Source organism: Rhamphochromis longiceps, linkage group LG3 (assembly GCF_057381845.1).
Source record: "Rhamphochromis longiceps isolate RC_006_pf linkage group LG3, R_longiceps_female_GT1.1, whole genome shotgun sequence".
NCBI lineage: Eukaryota > Metazoa > Chordata > Actinopteri > Cichliformes > Cichlidae > Rhamphochromis > Rhamphochromis longiceps.
The window spans coordinates 55,685,645-55,713,061 of record NC_140559.1 but is presented as its reverse complement, the minus strand read 5'-3'; the positions used below and the strand labels follow the sequence as shown (position 1 = coordinate 55,713,061).

Here is a 27,417-nt window from a genome sequence, read left to right as displayed (position 1 = left end):
CCAATTTTCCTCCCTTCTTCTCTCCTCCTCTCCATCCTTAAACCTCCTCCTATCCCTACATCCCCTCCTCTTCTTACCTCCCTCCTTGCTTCCACCTGCCTATCTCTGTCCTTCTTTATCCTTATCTCACTATCTCCTCCTCGCTGTTTTAGAGTGCTTTTAGTTCTTACTTCCTCTTCCCTATCTTTGTATCTCTCTGGCTTTCCAAGATATATGGCTTTTGCCTCCTGCTTCCTTTCCTCCTATACCCTTATTATCTCCTTAGCTCCTGAAAAATTTAAGTCCTTGAAGCTTTTTTTCACCCCTTTTCTTTAAACCTCTTAAACCCCAAGGGTTTGTTTTTTTTCTTAAGTTCCTGCTCAACTTGTCTGCAATTACAAACTCTGTATAAACAATCTTGGTATCAAAATAAAGCTAATGCTTGTGAGACTTCATCAGAGGTGTAAATATTACAGAAGATGGTATTTTGTAAAGGTAGCTGGTCAAAGGAGCTTGCAAAGAAAAGCGTCTGGACTTCTATAAGTTGCTTGAAGACCTTTCACCTCTCATCCGAGAAGCTTCTTCAGTTCTAAGGTCAAATGGCGGAGAGTCCCAGATATAAACCCAGTGGAATTTAAACTTGGAGTAATTAGGACCCTACACCACCGGGCAGAACATGTTCCCTCTAAGCCTGAAGGGAAAAAGAAGGAACACACACATGTAAAGGAAGCACTCAAAACATGCAGTTATCCTAATTGGGCGTTCATAAGTCAGCAAAGAGGCACAGAAAAGAAGATCAGACACCAGCGAGGGAGGATAAGAAGGACGGACGCAACAACATTGTCATCCCCTATGTAGCCGGTGTATCAGAAAAACTCAGGAGAGTTTTCTCCAAGCACGACATCCCAGTGTACTTCAGACCCAGCAACACGCTCAGACAGAAACTGGTTCACCCGAAAGACATAACTCCAAAACACCGACTTAACAATGTGGTGTATGCTGTACAGTGCAGCGAGGAATGCCCAGACCTCTACATTGGAGAGACCAAACAGCCACTTCCACAGCCACTGCTGATTTTCTAACACTGGAATATTTCTATAGAAGTATTCTGATTCTGATTCTGATTCTGATTTTGAGTTATTTTCCAGTGTTAGAAAATCACCACTGCTCAGTGTTAGCCATTGTTAATCTTCAAAACTGACTAGGTTACTTTTAAACATATAACACTGTCAAAAGTGTTAATTTAACACTCAACAGTGTTGTATTTAACACTCAGAGGTGTGGACCCATATAGACACTCTCTAGTGTTAATTTAACACTGGAGATTTGGCTGTGTAGGGTGGGGCTAGGTTTCACAATGAGCTCACCCGAAACCCTGGCTGACTGTGACCCACACCCATTTTCACACCTTGGCTCATGTGATTAGGTCGAGGATCATCAGGGGGTCCTTTGTCCCTCTTTGGGGGGAAACTCCCACTGGGTTTAAATCTGGGACTCTCCACCATTTGACCCTAAGAACTGAAGAAGCTTCTCGGATGAGAGGTGAAACGTCTTCAAGCAACTTAAAGAAGTCCAGACGCTTTTCTTTGCAAGCTCCTTTGACTACGATGACCTGGATGACTGAGAACCTTCACAGACATAAAGGTAACTGAGGATGGATCACAGAAAAATAAGATTTGCTTGCTTATTTATTTATTTTATTTCATAGCATATAACCCCTTTGAAAATATGCTGTAGTAGACAACAAACTCCAGAAAATCATGAATCAATGTGTGGAAATTATCTATGCAAAGGCTGAGGCTGAAGTTACAGAGGTTTTAGTGAAGACATAGCCAGTCATTTTGCAGTTTGGCACATTTGGCTCAGTCTGTGAGAGCTGAAATGTTGTAGTTATTGAACAGCAGAAATTATTTTACTTTATTTACCTGCTTGAAACATGCTTGTCTTTGAATATTTTGTAAAGAATTGCCCACACATGTTCGTAATGTGGCTTGCATGAATGTAATTTGCACAGTGAAAATAATTTCCGGGACTTTAAATTCTGAGGGGCAGTAACTTTGGCTTCTATTAGCATGATTGAGCCAATCGTGATCTTGATTAAATGAGCCAATAGAATTACAGTAAGATCCCTGCGTTTATATCAATCCCATAAATCACCGATTGCAAGGCGAGAATTCCATGTGACGCAAAATTCGAGACACTCGCTGTCATCCAATTAAATCGCTGTAACTGGGCAGAAAACTGGTGTTGTGTTTTGATGAGAAACAGCTCTGAGGCATTGTGGGAAATGGAGTTATTCAGGGAATGAGACATAACCGCAAATTTTTAAGTTTTGGAATGAAAGCTCAATTCATGCTACTGTTTTTCAAACGTGAAGCGTGACTTTGGTCTTTGTGGCTGGTCCAGTTAATTTGCGTTATGTGCTGTCGAGTGAATGGGTGTTTGGAGCTTTGTGTTTGCATCATTTCGCAAAATGTGCCTACCTGCGCTCTTAATAGTTTGCTGTTTAGCTGCGTTTGTTGGTCGTAGAAATGGTTTGTATGAGCTTTTAGCTGAGATCTTGTCATTTCTGGGGCTAACGCACAGGCGTCAGAGCCTGGAAAACCAAATGTTCCCACTCCTGCCCTCAGTCACAGCAGTGTTGGGGTTCAAGAGAAATCAAATTGTTTTAACTAGCTTACTAAACCTGTAGAGGTGCCATGTTTTGGATCATTCTGTCTTAACTTAAAGCTTTCAGTTATTAGCCCATTAACACAGGAATGAGTAATGGTCCGTATGAAGCTGAATTTCTTGGATTAAGACTTTCTTTTTCTACTTCTACCTCTGATGGCAGAGCAGCCAGCACAGTGTGTAGGTTAAGCAGCAGTATATGAAAAAGGACCTGTGTGTGTGTGTGTGTGTGTGTGTGTGTGTGTGTGTGTGTGTGTGTGTGTGTGTGTGTGTGTGTGTGTGTGTGTGCTCAAAGGTTCAAGTAGATTTGGCGTGAACAAACACTCCCTCTTTGTCAGGGTGGTTTTTTTTATTTTATCTCCAGGTCCAAACAGAAATGTCTTCATTTCGCAGCTCTTCAAAGTTAAAGCCCTCCAAAAAGTCTCTAGTTCAACGAGAGCTGACAAAAAGTCAATACCCTCCATCAGCCTCCACCTTTGTAAGAATAATCGCACCTACTGCACCCAGACATGACAAGCAGCTACTAAAATAGACCTTTCTGTCCAATTCATGCTCAACGAAGCAATACTCAGAAAAGCACAGCACAAGAAAAATCCCTCCATCTGAATTCTGATCACATTAAAAACACAACTATCATCGTTTCTCTTTCCGCTGGACCTCTGACCTGTGGAATCCCACTTACATCTCTCTTTATCTCTCCTTCCTCCTCCTCCTCCTCATCCACTCTCTCCATATCCTCAGCTAGAGGTCAAACTTCAGTCTGTCCTCGTCTGCTCTAATCACACCATCTCCCATCTCAATTTTAGTCTAAGAGAGAGCAAGAGGAAGCAGCGGATGCTTCACTTCATAGCCCACATTCCTGTTTTTTTAAAAACAGCATTTGCACAGTTTTATAGTAAAATCAGCGGCTTCCTCATTTCACACTTAGAAAAACAGCAAATGTTTGTGTCGATGCGCCTGCCAGGAACTCTGAGGAAGCTGTACTGATAGTGTAATTCGCATGGATCACACTTATTTTATGGTAGCATATATGGACAGAGACACAGCCTTCTGTGAGACAGCCCTGTGTGCAGTCGGGCCCTGGTGTTTCCCTTCCTTCATTCAGCCCAACATTGTGTTCATGTTTGCTGATTTCAGCTGTTCATGTTATTTACACATATTCTGAATTTAAATTGTTTTCTCTGTGTTGCCAGTGCATGCAATAAACCGGCAGACAGCTTTGTCCATCTGCTACATGCAATCTTTGTGGTCATTACCCTGTTGCAGTTTCTAATGAATACAGATGGGTAGTTTCCCCTGTTTAAAATTCTGGCTCCATAGTAAACTGGTCAATCATTTCTCCAACTGGAGAAAGGAGCTGTGCTAACAAATCACATACAAGCAAGCATGTGACCCTGGAGAATACATTTTTCCAAGCTATTAGGAAACTGTACCGCTGGGGATTAACCCACATTCTATGTTTATGGTTATTTATTTTTATTTAAGAAATTGTCTTGTGTCCAATCACTTCTTCTCACTTGTCTATGTCCTCATGCAAATTTGTGTCAAATAGGAGAATCATCCAGCATCACCGCCTTGGATCTCTTGCACCCAAGATGACGAGAACCCCCATTTGTCAGGAAATGGCTCGAGGTAAATGACAGAGAAGGAGCCAACACAAGAGAACTACTCTAAGAAAATATAATTTATTAAACATGAACTAACATAAAGATCAAAGAAGGTTGACGTAAGGTGAAAGGAAGGAGCGACCAGAGAACATCTGAGAAACGTTCTGTAGTTTTGTACGCCCCTGTGAGCTTCCTTACATCTGTCAGCCAATCATCTGCCAGATTAGGCAAAGATCTCCTCCATGACAGTGGGAGGGGCATCTAACTCTGGCACTAGAATTGCCGTGGTAACTTATGCTGAACATATAACAAGCTGTGGACCAGGTTGTGTTCAGAGTCATGGAAAAAATCTTTTATAAAAAGCACCAAAGTGACACTAAAAGATCACAGAACACATTATACATGAAACCTGTGGGGCTGATACACCCAGATGGCCCCATGCAGTCGCATTAAAGAAGCACAAACTGTAAGCACAAAGGAATTTACATGAATTCTGTTTCAGGAATTTAGATAATGCAAGAATAAGTTTTATCTCTGGTTTCTTCCTGATAGGTTTGTTTTGTGTAAAAGAAGAGTCAAGTGTCAGTCCTAGTGTCAGACATGTTTAAGGCTCTGTGCACTGAGCCTGAAGCAGAAATCGTAGCTTAACGGAAAAGGGTTTTTTTCTGCCATGATAGCCATTATCTTTGTTTGAGATCTTAGGTTTTGTTGAACCAGGTATCACAAAGAAAACCTGTCGGACACACGATACACCGCTCAGCTACGCTCTCTGCATTTTGTTAGAAGAAGTACAAAACTTAGCCAAACACAGCAAAGTAACAACAGCACCTACCGGCATCTGAAAGGTGTAGTGGCAGAGAGCTATACAAATACAATTTTAAAAAGTCAAATAAAGTTCATTTTCACTTGGATTATAGTTGTACAAGAACTTATGTGTAGTAAGCTGGAGCACTTTTTTGAGAATTGATCGTTTGAGAGGTCTTCCAACCCTAATCACAAGGTCTTTTTTCAGTTTTGTTTTTTCAATTAGAATCAACCAAGAAACGTCCTTGCACTCAAGAGAAAGCATATAAGACGCTGGCATAGCCTTATGTGAATGGGTAGAGTTGGTACACAACACTGGAATTTCCTCAGCTCTGCATTAGGCACTAGGCATTAGCTTGTTAGTCTGTCATAAACATACAAGCCTACATATGTGAAATACCTCAGCCTGTATGAATGTGCAATGAACCTACAACTGATTGCAGATCTGCAATAAGGTGTGTTGAAATGATGAGGTTACATTTAAGAGAAGACGGACATAAATTTGTGATGAAAAAGGGGTTAAATAAGTTATAAGTTATGTAAGTATTCAATGCTTCACCACCTATGCCTGCATGAAAACATGGGTTAACTTATTAGTTATTAAAGACGTGATTGATGTTCTGGAGATTTGAGTCATTATGGAAGAAAACGTCATGAGTCTAAATCTGCATTGTGACCTTACTGAATGTCAGCACCCGACACTCCCATCATTTACCACTTCAGCATGTCTAATGAAACTCAAATGGTTTAAAAATAATGATGATAAATATCTTTGAATGGCTGTCTTCATGGCGCAAAGGCCTTGGGTGGCTTACAGCATATGGCGTCCACATATGTGGACATCACATTTTGGGTTTTTAGACCAAAATTCTCAATTTTGCTCTACAAGCACCTGATATCCACTTATGAGGACATTATACTGCTACTGTTCTATCAAAATTTTAAACGAATATCCTCATATGTAGCTCTCGTTTTTCTTGGAAACAAAAATTAGGTAAAAAAAAAAAACAAATCTGTAATTCTTTGTTTTTACATTCAATATGCCCAAATATCAAAGAGAAATTAAAAATGCATGCCATGGAAGAGTTCGGGTCTTAGGAGGTTAAGGATTAAAAACAGCTAGGTACCCTGGCTGCCTTTCATAAACACATAACCACACATAACATAAGCAGCTCATTGAGCTGGGTATAATTTTCATTTCTATATCTGTATACAAATTTAGAACAGGTAAATATTTTAACCATATCAATGACGGAATCAGACTAAAGCAGACTGCGTTAGCTTTTTTGCGTAAAGATTCTTTAAGTAACTCCTAAATAAGTCAAACCTGACTTGAACTGTGACTGCACAAACACTTCTGGTCCTATAGAAGTCTAATGGGGAAAAAGGGTCCTGACCTCAGTAAATACTTTGCTGATGAGTTTTGGGCCCATTCACTTGCTTTTGGTCATACAGAATAAAACATCAAGTCAATCCATCCATTTTCTTCTGCTTCTTCAACTAAGTTTTATTTAAATACCACCAGATCACAACAATAGTCACCTGTTCAAGCTTTATATTGCAAGGTAAAGACCCTACAATAACACAGAGAAAACCCATACAATCAAACAACCCCCTAACAGCAAGCACTTGGTGACAGTGGGGAAAGGCAAACTCCCTTTTAACAGGAAGTAACCTACAGCAGAACCAGCTTCAGGAAGGGGCAGGCATCTGTAGTGACTGGTTGGGGGGGAAGGGAAGGAGAGACCTTCTCTATTTTACTGTGTAGTTCACAGTTTTTTTTACTGTTTTTCTAGAATATCATTAAATTTACATAAATAAACTGTGATTTTACATGTCAAATGTAAAATAACATAAAATCACTGTAAATGTAATAAAACATATTTTCTTATTTTTTAAATATATTTTTATACATATGCATAGTTACATTGTTAACTGTGAACTGTTAAATTCAAATGTAATACTATGGAAAAATATATAAAATGATCAAAAATTAATGAGAACAATTAATAATTAAAGGAGTATTTGAATGATAATTTTGCTGAAAATTTTATGTCATCTTGGTCTGTTTCAATAATTCAGAGGTAATAAGTGAAAATATAATTAATATGAATAAAAACGTAAAAAAAAAAAAACATTAAACATTGCACGGCCACGCTGTGCTAATTATATATTTTAAAAAATAAATGTAGAGGTAGGAACTGCAACATTCCTGAACAGAAATAGGCCTCTGCACCTGGGGCGAGGGCACGGTCATGAAAACAATGTGACATGCCATTGGATGTTGGGACACATAACGAAATGACGCTAAACATTGGCCAATGAATTTGAACTAACAACCACAAGGTTGCGGGTATGGCTTTTGGAAAGCGCGGTGGAAGAGAGAGGTTGGTGAAAGATCATCCACTCAGTGCTGCAAGGCAAGTATGTCAAACTCAGATTAGTAGAATTAAGTTAGTATTGCTTGACCACTATGGGTCGTAGTTTACTGAGACGGTAAAAGGCATGAAATCCCTAGCTATGAAAGCAAAGCACATCGTCTGTCAGTATCCGGTCTTTAAGTGATGACGTGACAAATCCTGCTTCCGGGCCCAAAGTAGTCTCGTTTAATATGGCTTTACTGTTTTTAACATGTTTAATGTTTTGTATTTTCTTCTATTTATTCTCAAAAAGCCCCTAAAAACTTTTATTACTGCTAATCATTTTAAAGCTCAGTTTTTAAAACTGTACGATGTAACCAGTGTTGGTCAAGTTACTTGAAAAAAGTAATCAGTAACTAATTACCGATTACTTCCCCAAAAAAGTAATCCCGTTAGTTTACTGATTACTTATTTTCAAAAGTAATTAATTACTTAGTTACTTAGTTACTTTTTAAAAATACGATTTACAACCTGAATAGGTGATAAAGCAATAGATCTTTCAGCCCAATTCTACTTTTTCTGCATAATTCATCATACAAAATGTAATCAAATGGAAAAGTCTCTTTTTGTCATGGTCCTGGGTCATTTTGACCCAGCGTTTTGTGTTTCTTTGAAGTCATTTTTGTGCCTCGTGTTTATTCTGATTTTGTATTAGTTTAGGGTTGAACCTGAAGTTTGGTGTGTATTCAGCCCTACCTGTGTCTGTCCTTGGTGCTCTGTTCATGTCCCCGTGTCGTGTTGTAAATCAGTCTGTGTTCCCTGCTTTACTTTGAAGGCTCGTGCCCTAGATTTCCTGTTCTATTCTGAAGGTCTGTGTCTGTTGTCATTGTGTTCAGCTTGTGTCCTCCAGTCATCATGTGTATTCAGATCAGCTGTTCTTCCCTCCTGTGTGCGATTACCCGATTACCTTGTGTGTGTGTGTGTGTGTGTGTGTGTGTGTGTGTGTGTGTGTGTGTGTGTGTGTGTGTGTGTGTGTGTGTGTGTGTGTGTGTGTATATAGTGGGTGTCGGTCTTTGTTCGTTGTCGGCTCGTCTGTGTTTCTTGGTATCTTGTTCCTTAGTCTACGTCTCTCTGCTCCGCTCTCAGTTTTGTAGATTTCAGGTTTGCTCTTTAGTTTCTCCCAGTTTAGGTTTGTCATTACTGGTGCTTCATTGCCTGTTTTTGCCACTGCCACCGTGTAAATAAACTTCACTCGTATCATCAGTTGCTGCATTTTGGGTCCTCCTTTTCCTCCACTCCACACGGCTCACTCCGCCAGCCGTGACAGTACGAGCCGACCAAACATGGACCCAGCAGCATTCGCACCTACCCAGGAGTTTCGGGAGGAGGTAACCGACACGGTCGCAAGGTTGGTAAACCTGTGGCTCGAGCAGGAGGGAGAAGAGTTCCACCACGCTGTAGAAGCCAGGCTACAGCAGCTACTCTCTGCACACTCCTGGCTGCTAGACTCGCTTCACCCGCTGGCACAGGACTTCCTCCTTCATGAGCTGCACCTTCGCCCTCCAGCCGCTACCGCTTCCCAACCCAGCCCGGCGGTGAAGATTTTGCCCGGCCCGCCGGAGGTTTTTCCCAGCCCGCCGGAGGTTTTGCCCGGCCCGCCGGAGGTTTAGCCCGGGAGGAAGCGATGATCGCGCCGTCGGCACGTCGCCCCACAGCCGGAGATTAGGACTTCGGAACTGCCGGCTGTGGTGAGTGAAAAAGACACTCCGTCTGTTTTGGCAGCTCGTGTGACTGTTTATTCCGGGGCTGTGTTTGTTGAGCCAGCTGCCCAGCCGGTAGCTCGGTTAGCTGCCCTGCAGCCGCTACCTCAGTTAGCCACTCAACCGTCACCTCCATTACAGTCACAGCCAGACCTATTAGACACTTGGTTACAATCCATGGCTCAGTCAATAGCTCAGTTGGCAAGAGACTCATCAGCCTTATTATCACCTATTCAGCCATCATCTTCACCAACTCCTCCTGCACAACAAGTTAAGTCCATCCAACCCAGAAAGAACTATTTTTCACCTGTTCATGTCAAGCAGAGAGACACACCACATAATGCAGTAGTCAGTCCGCAACAGCTGGCCAGTACAGAGACTGTGACGCACTCCAGGGCCTCCCCAGAGGCTGGGTTCCAGCCCCCAGCCAACTCTGGACCCCTGGAGGTTAAGAAGCCAGCTGAGGACTGCATTCGGCTGTCGCTGCCTGAGCTGAGTCAATGCTCCGTGCAGCTGCAGTCTGCCTTGTGTTTGCCAGAGGCCCGTGCGCCTACTGGTTCTGACCTGTGTGTTCCAGGGGCCCCGGTGCCCACTGGTCCAGAGACTGTTTTCGCTGGGGGGCCCGAGGAGCCCGTCCAGCCTCCTGCTTCGCCTGCTGGGGGGCCCGAGGAGCCCGTCCAGCCCCAAGACTCGTCAGCTGGAGGGCCCGAGGAGCCCGTCCAGCCCCAAGACTCGTCAGCTGGAGGGCCCAAGGAGCCCGTCCAGCCCCCTGCTGCAGCATCATCATCTGCCTCGCCTGGCCCGGCTTCAGCATCATCATCTGCCTCGTCTGGTCCAGCCTCTGCTTCAGCCTCGTCTGGTCCAGCCTCTGCCTCAGCTTCGGTCTCGTCTGGTCCAGTCTCCTCATCGGCTTCAGCTTCGCCTGGTCCGGCTTCTGCTTCAGCCTCGTCTGGTCCAGCCTCTGCTTCGGCCTCGTCTGGTCCAGCCTCTGCTTCGGTCTCGTCTGGTGCTGCGACGGCCACGCCACCTTCGGGTTCCGAACTGCCGCCTCGACATCGGCGGTCATCTGCCAGGCCGCTGGTGGAGCGTCATCGTCAATATGGACGACCTCCTAGACGCCGCCGCTGCCTTCCGCGCGGTCGGCCTCCAGACTTGTGTCATCGCCGCCGTTGCTGTCCGCACGGTCGGCCCCCTGAACTGCCTCCGCTCCGCCACCGCTGCCTTCCGCTCGGTCGGCTTTCGGAGCTGTGTCGCCGACGTGGCCGGCCTCAGAAGATGAACTGTCCTGGACTTCTGAGCTGTCAGCCTCTGGGCCGGCCTCCTGAACTGTGTTGTTGTTCTTGTGCTCCAGCATGTGTGTTTGTTTTGGACGAGTCACTTGGTTCGCTGGAGCTTGTTTTTGTTCGGTGGTGGTCCCTCCGTCCTGGACCCCCGCCGCCCGCCCTGGGTTGGTCATCTGTTTTTGTTTTGGGCTGTCTGGAGCCAGCCCTTGGTGGGGGGGTACTGTCATGGTCCTGGGTAATTTTGACCCAGAGTTTTGTGTTTCTTTGAAGTCATTTTTGTGCCTCGTGTTTATTCTGATTTTGTATTAGTTTAGGGTTGAACCTGAAGTTTGGTGTGTATTCAGCCCTACCTGTGTCTGTCCTTGGTGCTCTGTTCATGTCCCCGTGTCATGTTGTAAATCAGTCTGTGTTCCCTGCTTTACTTTGAAGGCTCGTGCCCTAGATTTCCTGTTCTATTCTGAAGGTCTGTGTCTGTTGTCATTGTGTTCAGCTTGTGTCCTCCAGTCATCATGTGTATTCAGATCAGCTGTTCTTCCCTCCTGTGTGCGATTACCCGATTACCTTGTGTGTGTGTGTGTGTGTGTGTGTGTGTGTGTGTGTGTGTGTGTGTGTGTGTGTGTGTGTGTGTGTGTGTGTGTGTGTGTGTCGGTCTTTGTTCGTTGTCGGCTCGTCTGTGTTTCTTGGTATCTTGTTCCTTAGTCTACGTCTCTCTGCTCCGTTCTCAGTTTTGTAGATTTCAGGTTTGCTCTTTAGTTTCTCCCAGTTTAGGTTTGTCATTACTCATGCTTCATTGCCTGTTTTTGCCACTGCCACCGTGTAAATAAACTTCACTCGTATCATCAGTTGCTGCATTTTGGGTCCTCCTTTTCCTCCACTCCACACGGCTCACTCCGCCAGCCGTGACACTTTTTAAAAATTGTTTTATTAGTTTTAACCTTTTAACTTTATGCATCAAGCAAAAATTTAATTATATGCGCCATTCTCTGACTGGAAGAAATTTGTTTAACATTTAAACCTATTTTCTGCACATTCCAGCACATAAAATAAAATGTTTTTTTGTGTTTACACTCAGTCTTTCAAATAGAATCAAGTAAAACACAGCTGAAAATAAATAACATCAAAGACTAGCGATCCTGTTGCTCTATTTTCACCTGTAAAGCAGGAGTGGGTTAGGCGGATGTTTACCCTGGTGCAGGTGTGCCGCGGTCAGTTGAAGAATCCGCGAGTTTCTCTGTGAGTTTCCCATTACGCCGTTGCGCACTCGGTGCTTGCTTGGAAGTTTAGGGGGTTTTTTTCGCTGTAAAAAGAAGTTTTCTTCCCACGCACAACGGACGCTAATGTTTTGTCACTTTTTATGGAATCAAACTCAAAATAAAGTCAGTACTTCCACGGTTTAAACGCTGCACGCTCATACTCTCTCCCGCACTCGATATATGATCCATTGTTGATCGGCACACAGCTGTTGTCACGAACGTCGCACTCGCTTACGTCACTGTCATGAGACATTCTCGCAAAAAAATCACGGTTTTCGTAACGCAGTAACGCAGCGTTCCTGCAGGAAAGTAATGGTAATCTAATTACCATTTTTGCAATAGTATTTCCTTACTTTACTCGTTACCTGAAAAAAGTAATCAGATTACAAGTAACGCGTTACTGCCCATCTCTGGATGTAACTACAGCTCATGCAGCACTATATGAATGACTAACCTCATATTGTGGATGGATTCTCTCAGTTGTTCTCCTGGCTGAAGTTTGGTCTGTTTACAGCATCCTGCCATGCGATTACATTTGTCGCTGACCATTGAGAATCCTCATGTTAACTATTGAGTGGAAAAAAGTTTGCGTGTTTATATTATGCTAACATAGCTGTGTCACTAGCGGTCACGTAGCACATCATTATATACCAGCTAGCCAAACTTCAGTAACCCTACAAACGTCACTGCTGTTTAGTTTTCTGTCTTCATTTATGTCGGAAGTGATAGCAGAGCTGTACGTTTTAATTTGTTTCCAAAATCCCTCAGTCAGGACATGCTATATTGTATTTATGTATGATGGAAGGTAGCGAGCTAACTTCCTGCTAATTTCTAACTCCGTTAAATGTCATAAATTCCGTTTTCATGGATGCCTGGATGTTAAACGTAATTGTTACACCTGGTAAAGCAGCCACACTGATCATTTTATCACAGATGAAAGAATTTAGACAGTTTTCAACTCTCAGTGATGCCGCAGTGATTGTTTGACTTATGGACCTGCAGCGGAGTTTGAGCCCAGACAAGGCTAATGATGTCAGACTTAAAGACCGGATAAGGTGCAGTTAGTGTACAGCTAGACCAGCCGCTGTCTTGCTGGCTAGCAGAGTTGTGTAAACACAGCAGTTGCAACGCCAATAGTTTCTACACCGCTAATACCCGTTAGGCGGCCCGCGACGACAGCTGCCACTGATGCATTTGTCTTAATGTTAAGTATGCAAATTAAGAACTAATAACCGAGCTGTTCCACTCAAGCAACACACCTGCACTCCTGTAGAGAGCTTGTGCTCGCCAAGATGTGCTGCATGATGAAGTAAGAGAAATAGTAAATAGAAGTAGCCCACTGTGCTAGCTTTGCCCTGTAAGATGTAAAGGATAAGCTAAGTATTTCCTTTTATTTTGTGAAAAGGAAGTAGGCTAAAGCAGCTGAGGCAAATTATTAGACTACATATAAACGTACATTGCATACATGTATTTGGATTTTGGCATTTCACAGTTTCAAAACGGGTTTTTCCAAACAAACATTTGATGTTATTGTAGCTGCAAGCATCTTGTATGCTAATTAGCAAAGAACCAGTTTCAGTTTGATTTCAATTACACCACTTCAGAACAAATCTCAAGGACCATGACTTATAATAATAATTATGATATAATCACTTGGCTTCGGTGCACCATTCGGTGACCACTGATTTAGATGCTTAAAACATAGTTGGTGTAAGAGTGCTAATTATTGCAGCTTATACACACAAAAATTCAACCATATAGTGTAGCATTTATTCGTGTCCAATTTACACCTTAAAAAATTTGGTTGCAGATTATTATGCCAATTCATCTTTGCTAAAAATTGAGAGATGACATTTTTGTGATATTTCTGCTTGGTTTAAGGACAATAACAGAGCAGGCTGATCAAAGATCTACAAATTGAAATTTTTCATTTGACTTATAAGATTTTAATGCTCAGTGCAGACTTAATAAATGGTGAAGAGGACCTTCTATCACTCTCGATCCGTCTCTGCCCATTTCTGATGAATGACAACCTAATTGCATGATGGATAATTTAATGGCACAGGGAAAGCCCCGGGATTAGAAGAAATTCTCCTCTCGATTCTATGCAAACTCTCATGTTAAGGCAAGCATTTCCACCATACATTAACCGCACACACACGTATGGCTGCGTGTGTCCATACGTGATGTGTGCAGTGGCTTGGGAAGGTTGCACTTTGGCTTGCCTCCAGCTTTCCAGATTGATGGCACATTAAAGTGAAGGGCACGTTATGCACCTGTGCTTGTGTACCGCTGGGGAACAACACACAGGTAGACAGGATGCCGCAATCAGCAAGATGACTCACACACACACAAACACATGCATATACATATGAATTATGTGTGTGACATATAAAAGAAATTAACAGAAAATCCTTTACATAAGAAACGTGTGTGCTGTAGGTTCCAGTTTAAGATTTACACAGTATTAAAACTACAGACCTGCCTAAAGAGGGTGATACAGTGTAGACTGCAGCTCTTTTATCACCTGTGTGTATGTGTGTGTGTGTGTGTGTGTGTGTGTGTGTGTGTGTGTGTGTGTGTGTGTGTGTGTGTGTGTGTGTGTGTGTACTGCAAATGTAAACTGCAAGTCTGTCTATGCAATTTGCCACATTTCTTTCCAAAACAAGTACAGTAGTGTTTGTGTTACTGTGCACACATTGTGTGCGTATCCGTTGGAGAGTTGTCTGAAAAGCTGTACCTGTTCAATGTCTGTACACTAACACAATCAATTATGATTATATAAGGAAGACATTTGCCTCTGCTGCCTCTCTATAGACACTCGTAAGAGGCGTAATGCAGGATTATTCGTGCAGTGACTTGGAAACAGCACTGTAAATACAGTACAGGACAAGTGGTAAATATCTGTGGGGGTCCTGGGATTTGGTCCTGCGTGTGCTTGTGTCTCCCTGTGTTTGTGGCTGAATACGTTTCTCTTCACTGCAAAATACAAATATATTGGAAGCAGCCCTGTTTATCATACAGTATGCTGCCATATAGCCGCTCTTGCTCAGACATCAATAAAAGGGACACTTGATTCAGTATTACACTTCCATGAGGAATTTAGTTAAAATTGGAATGAAAGCAGCAGTAGTCCACTTGCCACACTGAGTTCTTTGGATGGATCATATGCCAGAAGCTCTGGATCTTGTAATTTAGGTTAATATCATTCATAGCAGTCTTAGAAGCCCCTGGCTGTTAAAGTCCAAACCCAGCTCATTGGGCAGGTTTTCTGTTATAAATTTACTTTGAATGACTTGTGCAAGCTGAAGTTTATGGACTGGAAACTAGATCACACTTTGGTTGGTATATAGTAGATTGCAAAAGTCTTGAACCACACTCTTTATATTTTTCTAGGAAAACAGGAGGTAGGTGCAGGGATTTGTTGAAAAACATGCTAACCTATAATAAAAAAGGTAAAAAAAAACTAAAAAAAACTAAAAAAAAAACCTGAACAACACAGCTTGAACTCTTCTAGACAGGTTTTCTTGTAATTTTTTTAAGTGGTGTTCAATAATAGTTCTCCAGGCTTCTTAAAGGGTATTCAAAGCTCTTCTTTTCTTTCATTCTTTGTCAAGATAATCCCACACTGCTTTATTAATGTTGATGTCCAGGCTCTCAGTGATCAATGGTATGTTTTCCTCTTCAGGTATGCTTTAACTGGCAGCGTGTTTGGGATTGTCATGCTAATAAATGAAGCTATTCAAGCCCTGTGTCAGGTCTTTGCTGGATCTTTTGTCCTATTTCTTAAAGACACGACTTTCTATGCTGTTCATGTGCCGCAGATAGTTCTTAGGCCTGCCACTTCTTCTTTTGTCCTTCACTTAACCAGTTTCTCAAATTTTGTAGGGACATTAGCCAATTAGCAAAACATGCTAAACTACTAGCAGATTAGCATGTTTTGCTAATCTGCTAAGAGCTCTTTAAGAATCATCTTGTTGGTAGTGGTATTTTTTTGTTGTTGATTCAATTAAAGGAAAATCGAACAAATTATATTTTTATGACAGGTTATTAGTAACAAAGTGCCCAAAAAAATAATTTAAAATTATTTGTTGTCAGTGCAACACAACACTGGTTCGTCCTTTTAGTTATTCCTCTGAAAATGATCATGTGCAAGGACTGGACTGATATAAGTGAAAAGAAATGTCCAAAGAAAAACTCTAAAAGACCTTCAGAAAGCCTGGAGATCTACTTCTTATGACCAGTTATAGAAGAAAACATAACAAGTCTAACCCCATGTTAGCAACATTTTAAAAGAATTATATAAAGAAGCTATAAAGAAAAGGGTTGCTCGTGTGTGCTGTGTGCTGATCTGCCACGGGCCAGAGCACCTGTCAGTAAATCCTACACCACCACCCTGTGATCAGAGTAAATTAACACGTAATCAGATACAGACGCAAGCAGAAAAGCATGCACACAGAGACTTTTCCCATAAGGCCAGCTTATCTTTGCACATCACTCGACAGCACTTTTGATGTGGTGCGTATGTGTTAGAATGAGAGGTTTATACACACAAACACACACAGAGAGAGTAAGAAAGGGAGATAAAAATGGCATCTGATTTCATGAGTTTTCTTTTGGAGAGCCTCACTTCGGTCAGGGACACTGTGTGGTGGAGCTGAAAGAGAGATCAGACTCCGAACGCGTGACCACGACATGTACGTGCGTGTGTGTTGTGTGCTTATGTGGATCTCCCTGCACTGCTGTGTGTCATCATGTTAGACAGAAGGGTCTCGTGCCGCTTGATTGTTGCTGCAGTCGTACGTCTGTCTGTGTTCCCTGTACCCCTAAACTGTCATCGCCATGTGATGCACGTTTCGCCCGGCTCCGCACAGAGACCATGCGGCAAATTGATTGCATATCAAATGCAAATGATGGCTTCGCTGCCCTCAGCATGTTAATATAATGGGTTAAACTACAAGCATTGATTAAAGGGACAGTCTTCCTGTAGGGGTTTGTGACATTGAGAAAGGCGATGTTGGGTTGGTGGTGATGGTGGTAGCGTTGGCTTGACGTTATTTGTTATTTGTTACTCGGGCTCTCAAGATGGTAAATCACAGTGTCTGATGCCAAAGCAGGATGTTGAGTATTAGGATTGATGAACTCAAACGTCTTCCCATGCACACACAAACACTGAGTTTCAGTTGTGTGTGATACTCAACTGGAGGTCATTTGAAGAGCAACGTCTTCAGATCTGAAACTCATCGTGGCACTCGTTGCCCTGCTCTAATTACACTTTGACGCACTCAGTGCCTCGCTGTGCCGTGTCGTGCCAACAAAATGCCATATAAGCAGCTCGCTTTATTCCTACTAGGGTAGGAACTACTAGACTTCATAAACCAAACGTGTCCCAATCAGCGCTCACCCACAGTTCAGACAGATGCCAGATAAAATACAACACACACACACACACAGATACGGGCACTTCCACCAGAAATATTCGATTTTGTTTGATAATGATGATTGATGCTGATCCAAAAAAACTCTGCAGCAAAAACAAACGCCGGTTGTCTCCATAAATCAATTGTTTGGGAGGGGCGGGACTGAAAGCCCACATTGATCATCACACAGGGCAAATGTTAGCATCTCTGAATCATTTATTCTGGGCCCCATTTCATACACAACATCTGCCGCACTGGCAAAGACGGAGAGCAGAACCGGTTATAAAACAATGGATGTAATCAGCTACTAATGCACTGCATGAAGCATGTGGTAGTAGTAGTTTGGCTGACAGCAGATTGAAGGCTGGTTATCTCTAACTAACTGTCAGTAACAGAGAAACTGAAAATAAAAATGTGGTACACAAAAAGTGCTTTACGATGGCTCCTGTGAACTCGCACCACATGAAAAGCTGAATCAGAGATTTTTCTGGTAACAATGTCTCCATTAAATCCATCCATCCATTTTTCTTTAACATGCAATTAATTCAAGTGATATCAGAGTGTGTTTTTGGGACCCTTGAAAGAGCTACAAATATTTGAAGTGTTGTCTTTTAAACTCCTGTCTATAGTTGCATTTTAATAAACATGGGCCATTTTCTAATGTTGGGTAAGGACTGTGGTTTTAACCCTTTCACGCATAGTTGTCACTACAGTGGACAGCTATTCAAAGGCTGTTTTCTCCTATTTGTGTCAGTGTTGATGGTGCACTTGCACATAAACCATTACATTGGGCAATGATCTGTCACTCCATATCCTGCCACCCACTGGTCGTTTAATGTTACTATAGATGTATGACGTGTTTCATTGTAATTATTGTTATTTAACCCTTTCATGCATGAAATTCTGATTGTTGTTGTCATAATTGATGCATTAAAGGGTTAATTAAATAGACATGTTGTCTTTCCAGTCACTTTATCTGTAATGCCCAATAACATTGCAGTTAAAATCCAGTTTACAACCTTGTAAAAACAACATTTTTGGTCTTTGTGGATAATAAGTTTGTTTTCTGATAGTGATAAATGCAACCTTGCGGTGGCGCACCAATGAGTGATGTCACAGTGGCAAGGTCTATCACATCCATACAGTCTATGGTGGGTTGAACTTTTCCTAGAATGTATCATCTGCTGAAAATTAGTACACCGGTATAATTTTAGAAGATAAAGCTGGTATAGGGCATGCATCACACCCACTGGTGATCAGTTAACAACTCAACCACATGTTACATCACATGGATTCACAATAACAAGAGTCTCTCTAGTGTCCAGTGAATAAACAAAGAAAGGACCAAAGAAAAGATGATTAGACACAGGAAGACACTGAGAGACGGACAGTTATAAGAAAGCAAGATGTCCTTGAAAAGATAAGTGTATGTGTGTGTGGAGGAAGATCGGGGTGATCAAAGCTATGGGCGAAAAGAGAAAAAAAGAGAGGTGAGATAGAGAGAGAAGGAGAAAGCTGATGGATTGACCAGCAGGAGGAGAGAGGGAGAACGCTGATAAAGAGAGAGACAAACAGAGAGGCAGAGAAAGAAATATAGTTACCTCGTTTGGCCTGTCCAGAGTGTCCGGTCTACGAGGCAGTAAATCGCCCCGGTTCAATGTGTGCTCTCCAAACGCTGCCGCACGTTATTGATAAATCAGTGTGTGTTAATGAGAGGAGCTGATGTGCCCTGATGTATCACGACACAACAATGAGCCTCGGACACACTCACACGCACACACACAGAGTCAGGCTGAAGTGTGCATGCCCACTATTGTCACACTGTCATTCCTCTTTTGTCTCTGATACAAATGCACGCAGATTTTCTCTCTGTGCTGCACACACACACACACCAATTTGCCGTTGCTGGATGAACACTTGGCCCCCGTGCTGCAGAAACAACTCCGAGTGTTATTCTATCCTGTTAACAGAAGAGAGGAGGGTTTCCACAGCAGCTCCAGCCGGCAGTCAGAGGACAAGACAAGCTATACTGGTTTCGCTTTGATATCCAATAGGCGGCTTAACATCCTCATTAGATCATATCAACCCTGCTTACACACACAAGCACAAAGCCGGGGTGAAATTATCTCTCTCCTACACACTCTACCTAAATTATCATAAAATCTCATCATTTGTTTGTGTTTGTCCCTGTATGAGTGTGTGGGTTTGTATGTTTGTACTTGAAATTGTGTCTCTGCTCAGGGTGGTTTGTGTGTGTGTAAGTGTGTGTGTTTGTGTGGGGCAAGATGACCTTGTTATAAGCTGAGTGGGCTGTAGTGCTGGGGCATCATTAGTATGGTTTAGGTGAGGGTTAGAGGGTGTGTGTGTGTGTGTGTGGAGGTGCAGGAGTGAGATAGCGGGAGACGTGGGGTGACAGTAGAAGAGGGAAGGTAAGGGGGAGATGTATGTGGGTCGGGCCAGGACACACAAACACACGTCACTCCGGCCGTCACTACAGCACAGGTACAAAGCGAATGTTTGAGGACACATACGTGCGCACGCACACACAATTGTTTCAGAGTACACCTCCTCCTCTCCTGCAATAGCCTCAAATGGTCTTCAACAAAGGGAACCTGAAGTATCCAGTCACAATGTAGTGACGTACTAGCAGAGAGCGGTTGACACACGATAGCGTAAACACGCACGCTTACAGGCATACGGAAAGACTGAGGTGCACGTTTGAGGTGTCTGTGGAGAGTCCCTGACACACTGGTCTGTAAATACGGTGGGCAGATTGTTAAACTGGCACACAGCAGCTCATCTGTGCTGACTCATGCCACACAACTCTCTAGATTTGAAGTTTTCCATCGGTTAATGTATTCAAAATGGCACTACAAGATTACATAATTAAATGAGCTCTGGTAGGCTGAATAAATCATTTCACTAATGCTTTCTGCTTACTTATAGGATATGGCATTTTGTGTGCTTCGTCAAAGGATTGAATCCCCACCTAAATTTGCACCAAGCTGTGTAATCTCCTTTGGGGTTCCCTGGAAAAGACCTGCAGCACATCATAAGTGGTATCAAAACTACCAACCTTTCCACATTTTTCTCCAATAGGTTGTATCAGAACATTCAACAATAACTCAAGCTGTGTAACATTCGCTATAGAGTAGGAAGCAAAGATAGATTAACTTCCAGGTTCTTAAAGGTAAAGTCAATGTAGAAGCACTTTAACCCTGCAATCTCTTCAATAACCAGCAGACTAGTAATATTGGCTTTATTTTTAAACACACAACAAGACCCATCAAACATTTTAGACTTCCTGGGACTAAAAAGGTCCAGTTACTTCAGATGGAAACAAGTAAGGATGACAGAGACCGATTTTTAATGAACAATGGCAAAAACAAGGGAAAAAAGCAGCACAGATCACTTTGCAAGTGGTCTGATGTTACAACGTTGGCTCGGAGTTAAAGATTCACTGCTGCTTTCTGGTGAGTTGTGGACTAACGTGTAACTTGAGTGAGTTAATGGTGCTCTGGGGTTGATCAGTGTTTCTCTACCTGCCTTGGGGATACTTGCACATGTGCACCTTATTCATAAGTTCATGTGTTTAGCTTCTTCTTTTTTTTACTGTGAAAGCTCTCGTGTTGTAATATGTCTGTAGTTAAATCTGGGCTGAATTTTAATTTAACAGTCTCAGAGTTAAAAGAAACCAATAAAAGGCAACCAGAGCCAAAGGAGCTCATGTCAGATAACAGCGACCAATGAAAATACATGACTATTCAACAGACTGTAAGCCACAGCATGCAGAATAAGCCAAAAGAAGGCAAATGAAGCCCATGGAAACAATGGAAGGCAGTTGGAAGCAAAGTGAAGGTAAGCTGTAAGCAAGCTGGTCTGAAGTGATGCCAGGAGGAGGAAGAAGAGGAGGAGGTAGAGGCCACAGCTCGAGAATATTCCAGTTGTTTATTCCTGGCCAGGGGTCAACTGTAGCCTCGGGTAAATCTCTGAGAGGGAGGGAGAAACTCACACACGATGAGGATTCAAACTCGCACTCACCAGCTAGCATACACACAGACACACGGGGGGGGTCCATGACACATGCACACATGATGAAGATATCTTGTCACACGCTGTGCTCATCACAGGCTTCTGTAGATCATAACTTGAAATGGAGAAGCTGGTAATGTGTCTCAAACCACAGCCTCCATACGTGCCCGTGATTACGATAATAAATCCACAGGAGTGTGAGAAGCAGTGAAGCCAGCAGGATGTAAATGGCTTTAAACAATGGGAATGGTAGCGCACGTGGCCTTTTCCCAAGGAGCTGGCAATGCCACGGCCTGTCCAACATATTTTACAACCATAATTATAATATAGAGAGCAGCTGCCTCTATGGCAGATGCTGCTTCACACGCCAGAGGTTTCCCTACGTAATTATCACAAAGAACTCGGCATACCGCTAATAAATATCACACAGGTGCACAGGAACATGCATACTTTGCACAGAGTAGCAATAAAGGACAGCGGAGGGCAAGTAAACAGGAAAAGGCAACGTCCAAACTGGTCAGTCGACTATCACATCCGGTCACACACACAACTGTTCAGATTGTCTAAAGTTTTATTAATAATGTGAAACATAGTAATGACAGCAGAATGTTGATATTCCTCAATGTAGTTCCCAATCATCTGAGTTCAATTAGATGCTTAAAAAATATAAGAAAGACAAATAATTAAATATACAATTAAGTTTTATGATCCCCAAATCCCTAATCTATGGAAGCCCATTTCTGCCACTAAAAAAAAAGTATCTATAACTCAAAATTTCAAGTTATTTTCTTGAAATTTTGACTTACTTTTCTCAAAATTTCGAGTTAATAACTCAAAATTTTGAGTTAGCACTGCCAATCAGTAATTACGTGAATGATGTCATTTCCTTATTACCCGGAAGCTGAAGCCCTCAGCTGCAAATGCTACAGCTAAGCTATCAGTATTAGAGCCAGTCATGAAAGCACAAATTGCTGATTATCTTCAGCGTGGCTTCACAAGTGATGAAATCCTTGTGTTATTAGCTGAATTAAATGGCGTTACTATCAGCAAACGTACTCTCGAAAGCACCAATTTGTTGTGATCCGGTTTTGAGGGGGCATTCCATGTAGATTACTGACTGGCAGAACTAACTCAAATTTTCAAGTTACTTTTCTCAAAACGAAAAGTAACTTGAAATTTTGAGTTAATAAGTCAAAATTTCGAGAAAGATAACTCGAAATTCGAGTTATCGATACGTTTTTAATTCCATACTAATCTGATGGTAGGGTTAAATCTGAAAAAAAAATCAAGGCACAAATATAATAAAATGACATACCTGAAAAATGATGTGCTTCATCTATTTTGGTTTTTTCCCCCGTCTCTAAAGCATATATGGCTAGCTCTAACCTCAGAGTTACACCTATTCCTAATCCTTTGTTAATTCAGTGAGGCTCAAGGCTCAAGTAAGTCAGTCGACCAGTTGACCAGTGTTGCCACCTTAGCGACTTTTTTTCTAAAAAGTGACTAGCAACAAATCTGGCGACTTTTTCTGGTGTTATTGGAGACTTATTTATGACGACTTTTTGATGTGAAAGCGCGTATCACTCTTACAGTCAACAAGCGGCGGGTACTGCCGTGGGCACCTTGCCTGTGCCAAAGCGCTATCAGGGCAGGAGATGTTCACACCAATGCATCCAAACTGCAAATGAATCGCGCACTGACTGTAACACAGTCAGTTCTTCTTTTGCTGTTATGTGGATCACAAGGTTTAAAACTACTTATAAACACACACAAAGTAACTCTACCAGAGTGCCTATTTCGGGTCACTTCTGCCAGTCCAAGCCCGGATAAAGGAGCAGGGTTGGAATTGTGACATTAAAAAAACAATAACTGCTAAAAGAAATTTTATTTGTAGTTCTAAATAAATTCTAAGTGCATTTAGGACATTTTTTACTCACTTTATGTCTCTTCCACGATGTCATTTCTGTCTCCAACAACGTAGGTTACAATTACATTAGCATGACCAATTATGCAAATTAGGTGATGACGTCATTTAGTGACTTCTAGCGACTTTTAGGACAGCCAATAGCGATTTTCCTTACTGAGGAGTTGGCAACACTGCCAGTGACCAAGTCCACTCCACTTGTACGTGTGCCTGTGTTTCACGACCCAGTCCTGCCTCTCTTTATCTAAATTTAGAAAAGTATTTTCTAACAGACCCCAAAGGTTTATATCAGGGGCACAAACCCTCTTGTGCAACTTGTGCAGCAAGGTCACCCTAATCAAACAAATCAACTGTTTAGTTCAGTGTGAAAAAAAAAACTTGCAAACAAGACATGTTAGTCCAAAGTGTGTTTAACCTGTTTTGAAGGAAGCACAGGGAGAGTAATGGCTGTCAGAATTACAAATGAGAGACCTCTTGACATTTTTACTTCCCAGTAAATCACTGCATGCATGGGCCACATTTACCGTAGGCTTGCAGATTACCAGAGTGTGTGTGCGTGTCTGTGTCAGTGTATGAGTGTGAATGTGTCCACATGCACCCTGACAAAGTCATCACTAAAGTCACAGCACAGGTTGGCTGATGCCTGTGGTGAGTGTTACAGAGCTGAGTGTATTAGCTGGAATTTACTCTGTCCATTTCCTGTACGAGCCCTGTTACAATAAACACAGGACATGTTGGGTACAGCTACCAGGAAGATGGGCTGGAATGTTTCCCAGATTCAGATTAAGTCCTGAACTCTGAAATTACAGGCTTTACAGCTGAGGATTAATCTGTCGTCTGGCAAGTCAACTAAAATTCAGTTATCCAGCAAACAGAGCAAAGAAAAAGAGGGGATTGGGTGGGGGTTACAGAGGGGAAGTGCCAAACTGGAAAAGGGGATTTGAATGAGGAAGGCCTTTACAAACTCACCTGGTCTTTTCTCCATTTTTCTCCCTCGACTGCCACATAATCGAACTTTTGATATTAATATGAGGATTTGCTTCTGGCAAAGTGACTTGTTGCTCTTCGGGCAGGGCTTTCGCTTGCTGGCGATCTGCCGGTTTGCCTGGGGGTCCTTGACCTCCCTGCGCTGGCGGATGAGGGAACTGGCAAGAGCGGCCATCTTCCCAGTGCTGACCCAGCTGCCCCCTCACCAGCCTCTGGCGGCTCGGTGGCACCCAGGTGTCGGGGGGTACCGTGGGCCACCCCCCTGCCCACTCACCCAGGGCGACGGAGCACCACTGAGGGAGGGGTGCAGAGCGGAGGAGGGGGCTTCCTAGGACGAATCAACTGGGAGGGAACAGAAAAAGAAGGAGAGGAAGGGAGGAAGAGTTGGAGGTGGAGGAAAGAGAAGGGTGGATCCTTTAAAAGCCCTCCCAAGTCTGACAACCACTGCTCACGGAGGTTTGGATGAGTGGTCGTTTGCCTTTATATGTCCTTCTGGGATTTGTGCGTTGTGGTTGGGAGACCGATTCAAGTAAAGCTTTCACATGTCACTCTACCTCTGCCAGGACGAGTCATGTTGTTATCCACCCAAATTCCAGTGCAGTGTAGCCGCTATCCCTCTGACACCTCTGTCCCAGTCTAAGAGTACTCCAAGCACAAATGAAGTTTGTCTCAAAACGGGACTCGTCGCATTATAAAACCAGAACCATTAAAAAAACGATGAAATTTAGTCCTCTTCACCTGCTCAGTCCCAAAAATAAGAAGCCTGATGCTGTTCACTGGGACAAAAAAGGGGTCCACACATTAACTCTCCAAAATGACAGGAGTATCACTGTTGGGACAGCCTGTGACTCCCGTCCTTTCTTTGCCTTCACCTGTAAAAATTCTCCACCTCGAACACAGTCAGAGCAAGAGAAGTAGAGGAAGAAGTAGTGACTGTCCGACCTGAGGTATCAGCTCTGCAAGCTGATGAAGGGATGCGGCTTCTGCTGAACGGAGCGCGGCTTGTTTCCTCAGCATCTTTCAGGCTCCCCTGGAATCCCCGTCGCGTTCACCCGCGCCCTGAGAGAAGACAGGGAAAAAGACGGAGACTTGACAAATCCAGCATTTCCCAGAGATAGAGGTGACATTCATGAACGAGAGAGCGCGGGGACAGAGAGACAGACAGCGACACAGAGGGGGGGAGAGAGAGAGAGAGAGGGAGGGAAAGAAAGAGAGGGAGGGAGTGCAGTGAGTCTATCTATCCCTCCTGTCGGATCAGGCTCACCAACTCTAACAGCAGCGCACTACACCACAGCAGAGCGGAGCGCTGTGTCCTTCAGAAACTCATGCCACTTCACAGCGGGGGGGAAGAGAGATGAATGAATAGAGGGAGACAGAGAGAGACGGTGGGAGGGAGAGGTGATGAGGAGAAGGGAGTGACAGAGGAAGGGGGGGTGTGCAAGCAGGTAGCTCTGCCTTACGGTGGGTGCTGTGTTGCCGGTGCGCGTGCAAAAGTGTCTACTGGTGGGTGACAGCAGTGTGGTGTGGTTCTGCCGAGTCCACCTGCACAGTCCGCGTCCGTGTGAGAGGAAAGTCTGTGTCTCCGGTATAAGGCTTCTCTCAGCCCGATTGCACACGTGCAAGGGAGTGAATATGGGAGATGGGTGTGTGTGCATGTGTATACACTGTGAAGGTGTACGGGTGCGAGGGTGTGTGACACAGATGACCAGCATGTCGTGTAAGTGTGAGTGTGCATGTGTGACTCGCTTTCCGGCATGTTCCCGTTCACAGTGCATTCACCGAGCGTGTGCTGGCAGCGTGCTTCACACGCTCAATCCCTCCCTCCTCTCGCTCTGTCTGTCTCTCGCTCTCTCTCACACACACACACACACACACACACACACACACAGACACTCCCTCCCTCACTCTTTCTCAAATCTATTTCCCTAAACCCTCCCCTTTGCTCCTCTTCTTCCCTCCCTTTTCTCCTCCCCCTCTGTCATTCAGATCTCTCCTTCTACGTCTGAGATTCACCGTCGCCTCCTCCCCTATCTCCCATCTATCACCTCTCATATGTTATACCAGTTCAGACCAAGCCACCTCCACTCCACAACATCTAAAGTGATGTTACCTTAAAGAGTCCAACTAAGCAAGGTTGTCGGTGCTGCATTCTCCGCCGTGATGAGGACATACAGATGCTGTGACACATAGCCTGATTCAGTCAGGACCTCCTATCTCTGCCGTCATGTTATCTGCACACAAACACAACATCACATAGTTATGGGGTCATATCACGCAGAATGAAACGAGAGTGTTTACACCCAGACTTTGGTTAATGGGCCTAAATTGCACTGTAAGGTTTTGTACAGACACCAGTATGGAAGACAGGCTAGACAGCTAGCTCATTAAACGCTCTAGTAAAGTACATTAAACATCATGTAAATTTACCCAGAACTCACTTTTCTCAACTTAGAACAGGCAGATACTCACTTTTAATGCCGTGGCTAACAAGACGCTGTCTGTTCTTCTTAGTTTCCATTTTCTGTAATTCAGGCTGGAGCTCAGTTTCCTCCAGCTCAAGCACAACACTCAAACGCTCCACGCGTAGCATTTCTGATAGCATTTGTTCGTTCTTCCAATAAGAATTAATTATTGACCCATAGTGTCCCGGTTTCTTACCAAACTGACCATATTGAACTAATGCACATTCCCAGACGTGTGCGGTTAACCTGAACAAAGACAAAAAAAATGTAAAAAATAAAATATTAATATATTTGATGAATTGCCTTGAAATTATGTATTCATGGAACAATGGACCAGCTTGCTAACCTTTCAAGGATACTTGAGGGTGTGTGGTAGTTTGTCCAGTCGGCCTACTTTGTGGCCTTGGAGAAGGAATTCAACCAAATCAGTTGGAAAGTTGGTTCGGGAGCATGTTTTGGTGCTGTTAGACCCGTTGGGTGTCAGTGTCCAACTGTTATTTCTTGCAAAACCTTCACAGACAGGATTTCTGGACACAGCCAGGGCCTAGAAGGTATTAGGTTTGGTGGTGTCAGGATGATATCTATGCTTTGTGGATGATGTGGTCCTGTTGACTTTGTTGAGCGATGTAGCTGAGTACAAAGATGTTGGTATACTCTACCTGAGTGCTCGAAGCACTTTGTACAACTTGCTGTATTTAAACTACCACACTTTCCCTGCCCTCAATGCTTTTTCTAAATAAGTACTTTCTCTCTAACATTCACACTCTGAAGGATTCATCGGAGAGCAACTTCGGGTTAGGGATCGAAAAACCAGCCTTTCAATTATCAGATGATCTGCTCAACCTCCTAAACCAGAACTGGCACATCATCTCAGGA

At 43.2% G+C, this 27,417-nt stretch overlaps 1 protein-coding gene and 1 long non-coding RNA gene across 3 annotated transcripts in view; one reads left to right on the top strand and one right to left on the bottom strand.

The window, feature by feature from the left end:
* The window catches only part of fgf11a (fibroblast growth factor 11a), a 121,422-nt gene extending 96,012 nt beyond the window's left edge, over nucleotides 1–25,410 (bottom strand). Inside the window, exons 1-2 of one of the 2 annotated variants that reach the window (XM_085400417.1) lie at nucleotides 25,344–25,410; nucleotides 24,062–25,138 (exon numbers count right to left, since the gene is read on the bottom strand). In XM_085400417.1, the coding sequence (XP_085256543.1) occupies nucleotides 24,062–24,254 (193 nt within the window). In that variant the 5' untranslated portion in view covers nucleotides 24,255–25,138; nucleotides 25,344–25,410. Of the gene's footprint in view, nucleotides 1–24,061; nucleotides 25,309–25,343 lie in introns of those variants that run through there. The other variant, XM_085400416.1, reaches the window with a different exon arrangement.
* Nucleotides 1,499–8,817, top strand: LOC146675353 (uncharacterized). The gene is made up of 3 exons (XR_014910263.1): nucleotides 1,499–1,623; nucleotides 4,202–4,281; nucleotides 8,685–8,817. It is a non-coding gene; the product is annotated as an uncharacterized LOC146675353 (long non-coding RNA).
* Nucleotides 25,411–27,417: the final 2,007 nt, after the last annotated feature.